Below are 6,740 nucleotides of genomic sequence, written 5' to 3'. Positions count from 1 at the left end.
TCAATTCCAAGTAAAATGAGTAAAAATCCCAGAATAACTAAAATTTTAAGCCCTGAAAAACTAATCATGTCCTCACTATTGAACTAAAGACTGACTTTCGTTTTTAAAATTCCTTAAATCTTTATAGAAAATTCCAGAGTTGCCATATGTTTTTGCCCTTAGGGGTTTTTGGTAATTTTTGAATTTTCCACTCTTTGTTACTTTTGCTTTCCATACACTTCTAAGCCGGCAAATAATTTTCTTGTTGGTTTTATATATATTAAAATGCATTATTAGCTTTTAGTTCTTAACTCATAGTTTAATATGTGTGTATGTATGTAAGTGTTATCTCATAATTATCTACACATTTCCCTAGACTATTCACTAAATTCAAATAATCATAACGCTTATATTAACAAAAATAAAACAACTCGTCTCAACTCAGTTTCGTATAAAAACGGAAATTGTCCTAAACAATTTGCTTTGCTTGTTAGTTAGTGGGAGTTTAGGGAAGAGGGGGCGGAGGGAGAAGGATTTGCAAAATCGCTTTGTTCTACATTGCCATTGTTGTACATATTCACTGTTGCGTGTTTAGATGAGGAAGAGGGTGTTCATATTATGTGGAGGGTGTTTGTGGGGGGAGATTTTGTTTCCTTAATGCGTTAGAGTGTGTCTTTGTGTGTGGGTGTGTTGATATTTAACGGAGCCCAGAGAGCTGCTCTCTGGAACTCCCCAAATCCTAAGATGATTTCATCAGCAATATGGGCCAATACAAGAGGACAAAAACGAAAAACAGTATGGGAAATACAGCCCTTGAAACTTTATCGATTTCACGCCACATTATCTTTTCAACACCCGTCGTATCATCTGTCCAGGCCACCGATAATAGACTTTGACGTCGTGCCGGCTTTGGAGGTCCGCCATTGCCTTGTAAGGAAGTCTGCAAAACAAAAATAACAACAGACATTAAATGACCATGTTTTACATATTTATAAATGCTTTTTTTTTCCAATGTATGAAATACTCATATGTGTGTGTGTGTGTGTGTGGGTGTGTGAGTGTATGTGCAAGGGGGTGTATGTTTGTTTGCCCTAAGATAATGGAGTTTTTAAGTCAAGGTTTATACCTGGCCCGGTGTAGTTGGCGTTTGTGTAGCCTTGCGTGACCGTACAGCACCGCCTTCCCAACTTGCTACGGTTGCACATTGACCTTTTTCCATGTTGCTTAGACGCTAAATAAAGAAATAGCCAACAAAACCAGCACAATGTGAAAAAACAATAATAATCAATGTATATTTACATATATGGATATGAAAGTGGATTGGGTATTCCACATACAAGGACACACAACTATACAAAAACAATTGAACGTTTAACCATATTCTATATTTTTTTTTGCAATTTTTATTATATTAATTGTTGACAGAGACTGGTCTCTGCTTAAACAAGTAAAAATATGCTAAGCCGGGCTGTATCTTGGGAACCCAACACCATGGATTTGCTAAAAATTTATGCAAAAAGTAAATTTAGTTAAAGGGCATAATTTTATTCGACATACCAAACTTCTGTCCAACCAGCAAAAATTAAAGCTTCTTGAAACAGAACAAGGGTGATCAAGAGACCCGTTTTGTGTAGGAGCTATATCAGGTTATGGACCGATTTAGACCGTACTTGGCACAGGAAGTCACAACTGAGCACTTTGTGTAACATTTCAGCCAAATCGGACAAAGATTGCAGCTTCCAGGGGCTCAAGAAGTCAAATCGGAAGACCGGTTTATATGGGAGCTATATCAGGTTATAGACCGATTCGGACCGTACATGACACAGTAGTTGGGAGTCATAGCAGGACACTACGTGTAAAATTTCAGCCAAATCGGATAAAAATTGCGGCTTCCAGGGGCTCAAGAAGTCAAATCGGCAGATCGGTTTATATGGGAGCTATATATAAATCTGAACCGATATGACCCATTTGCAAACCCCAACGACCTACATCAATAGTGAGTATGTGTGCAAAATTTCAAGCGGCTGGCTTTACGCGTTCGACCGCTATCATGATTTCGACATACGGAAGGAGGGACATGGCTAAATCAACTCAGAAGGTCGCGACGATCAAGAATATATATTCTAAGAGGTCTTAGACGATATTTCGAGGTGGTACAAACGGAATGACTAGATTAGTTTAACCCCATTCTATGCTGGAGGGTATAAAAATATTTCAGAAAACTTTTATATCTGAAACTCAACAAATTTTCGATATTACAGTTTCTAGGTTCGGCTATTGTCTAGCAATGACCCTTAGTTATTATTCCTATCTTATAAAGGACCGTTAAAGTTCCTGCAGATAAGGGATTTTTCAATGGTTAAAGTTAATGTTTGAATTATTTCCTAGCATGACTGCTAAAGGCCGTCTTGTATCTCTTTGAAAGACTGTTGAAAGTAGTCGCTTTCCTGAAGACAAAATCTATCCTTCTTTGTTAGCTCCCTTGTGAACTTTCTGGAAAATTTGTTTATAAAGGGCGATTTTTTAGCTATTATCTTTTTGGCAACATTGGTTAAAACAGCTCATGCACGCTTTGTTTCACTGTCAAACATCTTCAGTTTGGTCTATAATTTAACCATGATGCGTTTTAGAAACGAGCAACGCTTGCAAATTATTGAATTTTCTTATCAAAATGCGAACTCCTGTTAAGAACGTTCATCGCACGCTTCTTCCAATTTACGACGAAGCTCATTTTTGGCTCGATGGGTACGTAAATAAGCAGAATTGTCGATTTTGGTGTGAAGATCAGCGAGAAGCATTGAAAGAGCAACCAATGCATCGAAAAAAGTCACAGTTTGGTGCGGTTTATGGGCTGGTGGCATCATTGGACCGTGCTTCTTCAAAGATGATGCGAATCGTAACGTAACTGTGAATTGTCAGTGCTACCGTGAGATTAAATCCCACTTTTTTGCCCGATTCAAATAAAGATTTCATGCATTTTTCTAAATTTTATGTGTTTTTTTCTTTTTTTTTTTGAAAAACTTTCCTATAGCTCTTAAAAACTCATCCCTTAAAACGTCAAAGGTTATCTGTAAACGATCAGAAGCCAAATCCGGGGATCGGTTTATATGGGTGCTTTATCTGTTGAAAGACCGATTTGGATCATACTTGACATGGATGTCGGAAGTCATAACTCAAGTCTTTGTTTCAAATTTCAGGCAAATCGGTTGAAAATTGAGTCTTCAAAGCGTTCAAGAAGTCAAATCCGGGTATTGGTTTATATAGCAGCTATATCTGTTTATAGACCGATTCGGGTCATACTTGGCATGGATATTGGAAGTCATAACACAAGTCTTTGTTCCAAATTTCAGCCAAATCAGATGAAAATTGAGGCTTCAAAGGGCTCAAGAAATCAAATTCGGGGATCCGTTTATATAGGGGCTATATCTGTTTATAGACCTATTCAGATCATACTTAGCATGGATATTGGAAGTCTTAACTCAAGTCTTTGATTCAAATTTTGAGCCAAATCGGATGAAAATTTAGGCTTCAAGAAATCAAATCCGGGTTCGGTTTCAATGGGGTCTATATCCAAATCTGAACCGATATGGCCCATTTACAATCCCTTATGACCTACATCAATAAGAATTATCTGTGCAAAATTTTAAGTGGCTAGCTTGAATAAAATCACTAAGAAAAAATCCCATAGTTGCCACAGTGGAGAGTTAGTTTCACGCTCACACCGGCTTAATCGAATTGCAGACCAGCTGCTGGCCGATGATCAAAACCAGCAGGAGAAGATGGGGGATCTCCCGATTTGACTTCTTGAGCCCGTATAAGGCGCAATTTTTGTCCGATTTGGCTAAAAATTTGCACATAGGGTTCTGTTATGACTTCCAACAGCTGTGCCAAGTCCGGTCCAAATCGGTGTATAACCTAATATAGCTCCCATATAAACCTATCTCCCGATTTGACTTCTTGAGGTCCTGGAAGTCGCAATTTTTGTCCGATTTTGCTGAAATTTTACATACGGTGCACTGTTACGACTTCCAACAACTATGCCAAGTACGGTCTAAATCGGTCTATAACCGGATATAGGTCCCATAGAAACCGATCTCCCGATTTGACTTCTTGACCCCTGGAAGCCACAATTTTTTTACGATTTGGCTAAAAATTCACACATAGGGTTCTGTTATGACTTCCAACAGCTGTGCCAAGTCCGGTCCAAATTGGTCTATAACCTGATGTAGCTCCCATATAAACCGATCTTTCGATTTGACTTATTGAGCTCCTGGAAGCCACAATTTTTGTCCGATTTGGCTAAAAACTTGCACAAAATGCTTTGTTATGACTTCCAACAGCTGTGCCAAGTCCGGTCCAAATCGGTATATAACCTGATATAGCTCCCATATAAACCTATCTCCCGATTTGTATTCTTGAGCCCTTACAAGCCGCAATTGTTGTCCGAATTGGCTGAGATTTTACATGCGGTGTTTTGTTACGACTTACAACAACTGTGCTAAGTAAGGTCTAAATCGGTCAAGAACCTCATATAGCTCCCATATAAACCGATCTCCCGATTTGGCTTCTTGAGCCCTTACAAGCCGCAATTTTGGTCCGATTTGGCTAAAATTTTGCACAAAGTGTTCGGTTATGACTTCCAACAACTGTGCCAAGTCCAGTCCAAATCGGTCTATAACCTGATGTAGCTCCCACATAAACCGATCTTTCGATTTGACTTCTTTAGCCCTTCCAAGCCGCAATTGTTGTCCGAATTGGCTGAGATTTTACATGCGGTGTTTTGTTACGACTTACAACAACTGTGCTAAGTAAGGTCCAATTCGGTCAAGAACCTGATATAGCTCCCATATAAACCGATCTCCCGATTTGACTTCTTGAGCCCCTGGAAGCAGCAATTTTTATCCGATTTGGCTGAAATTTTGCATGTAGTGTTCTGTCATGACTTCCAACAGCTGTGCCAAGTCCGGTCCAAATTGGTCTATAACCTGATGTAGCTCCCATATAAACCGATCTTTCGATTTGACTTATTGAGCTCCTGGAAGCCACAATTTTTGTCCGATTTGGCTAAAAACTTGCACAAAATGCTTTGTTATGACTTCCAACAGCTGTGCCAAGTCCGGTCCAAATCGGTATATAACCTGATATAGCTCCCATATAAACCTATCTCCCGATTTGTATTCTTGAGCCCTTACAAGCCGCAATTGTTGTCCGAATTGGCTGAGATTTTACATGCGGTGTTTTGTTACGACTTACAACAACTGTGCTAAGTAAGGTCTAAATCGGTCAAGAACCTCATATAGCTCCCATATAAACCGATCTCCCGATTTGGCTTCTTGAGCCCTTACAAGCCGCAATTTTGGTCCGATTTGGCTAAAATTTTGCACAAAGTGTTCGGTTATGACTTCCAACAACTGTGCCAAGTCCAGTCCAAATCGGTCTATAACCTGATGTTGCTCCCATATAAACCGATCTTTCGATTTGACTTCTTGAGCCAAACGCTTTAATTTTTGCTGGTTTGACAAAAGTTTGGCATTTAGAATAAAATTATGCCCTACAACTATAAATTTTGTATAAATTTTTAGCAGAATTCATGGTGGTGGGTTCCGAAGATTCGGCCCTGCCAAACTGAGCACGCTTTCACTTGTTGACGTATACTTAATGTTCATGGGGCCTTTTCACTTTTAGTTTTATGCAAGTGACGCAACCTTCTATTTGTGAATTCTGCGTGTAGTGACACTTACCATGGGTAATGTTTTCGGCACCTTGTTGACCTGATATTGATATTGAACATCCAAAACCTTGACCACAACAAACTCAGCCAATGCCGCAAACACAGAAACCATACAGCCAGCCATCCATAGATCCAAGGCCTAAAATGTAGTTTTTAGTATGAAAGAGAAAGATAACTGTAGAAGATTTAAGTCCTTACCTTAACGTAAGCCACAGGCGGTATATCCGCCCTTAAGCCTGTAAACATTGTCACCAGTGTCAGCATGCAGGTAACCAATAGGGTTACCCTACCGGGTATAGCATCAAGACCCAACCAAAAACTAAACCACGACAACATCACCACCAAAGAGGAGGGGGCAAATGTTTGTATCAGATGATGACCTATTTGACGTTCGAAGCGAAAATAGACGGTAAGACGTGAGAAATTGCCAACTTTTTCAGGCATATAGCCATCACTCTCCTCCAGTTCAAGTGGTTGGCCCAGATTATATTGCAGCAATTTTAGTTCGGGATTTAAGGTAACACCTGAATCGGACCAGCGAAGCTTTACTTTTTGATTATTCGATGAGACTGCAAGCATAAATAGAAAAAGGCAAGAAAGAAAAAGAGTTTTACAGATTTGCTCTTTTTAAATAATTCAGGGACAACTAGAAAAGTGGAAACATCTAAAAGGGTTGGTTTGCTAAAATCTCCAAATTTTATTCAAAGGCCTCTAAATTTATTCATGCCAAAATCTTTAACATTAGAAAACAGAAAACACTGCCTAGTAACTTGTATAATAGTTTTCTTTTCTTCTTGTATAACAGTTTTTTTTTTTTAATTACTGTTATATCTGAATATTTCTTTTTTTTATACTTACAACTTTCAATGTATATGGGACAGACTTGTATGTCCATGGGATATAATTGAAATTCCATTTGACAGGCTATGATGGCATGCATTCGTGCTGCATAACGTACCGTCTTGTTTTTGTACAAAGTCACCGAAGTAAATTTGTGGGTTAACGTGGCAATTTCTAGAAGAAAAACACG

General features: G+C 38.9%; 1 protein-coding gene across 4 annotated transcripts in view; it reads right to left on the bottom strand.

Annotated features, from left to right (window-relative positions):
• Positions 1-277: 277 nt before the first annotated feature.
• LOC106081254 (glycine receptor subunit alpha-2) overlaps positions 278-6,740 on the bottom strand; it is a 57,274-nt gene continuing 50,811 nt past the window's right edge. For all 4 annotated transcript variants that reach the window (XM_013243095.2, XM_013243094.2, XM_013243096.2 and 1 more), the window contains 5 exons: positions 6,569-6,724; positions 5,909-6,279; positions 5,721-5,849; positions 1,106-1,210; positions 278-919 (listed from right to left, as the gene is read on the bottom strand). In XM_013243095.2, coding sequence (XP_013098549.1) covers positions 719-919; positions 1,106-1,210; positions 5,721-5,849; positions 5,909-6,279; positions 6,569-6,724 — 962 coding nt within the window. In that variant the 3' untranslated portion in view covers positions 278-718. The remainder of the gene's footprint in view (positions 920-1,105; positions 1,211-5,720; positions 5,850-5,908; positions 6,280-6,568; positions 6,725-6,740) is intronic.

Source organism: Stomoxys calcitrans, chromosome 5 (genome assembly GCF_963082655.1).
Source record: "Stomoxys calcitrans chromosome 5, idStoCalc2.1, whole genome shotgun sequence".
NCBI lineage: Eukaryota > Metazoa > Arthropoda > Insecta > Diptera > Muscidae > Stomoxys > Stomoxys calcitrans.
Note: the sequence above shows the minus strand (reverse complement) of the source record. Positions and strands in the feature narration are given on the sequence as shown.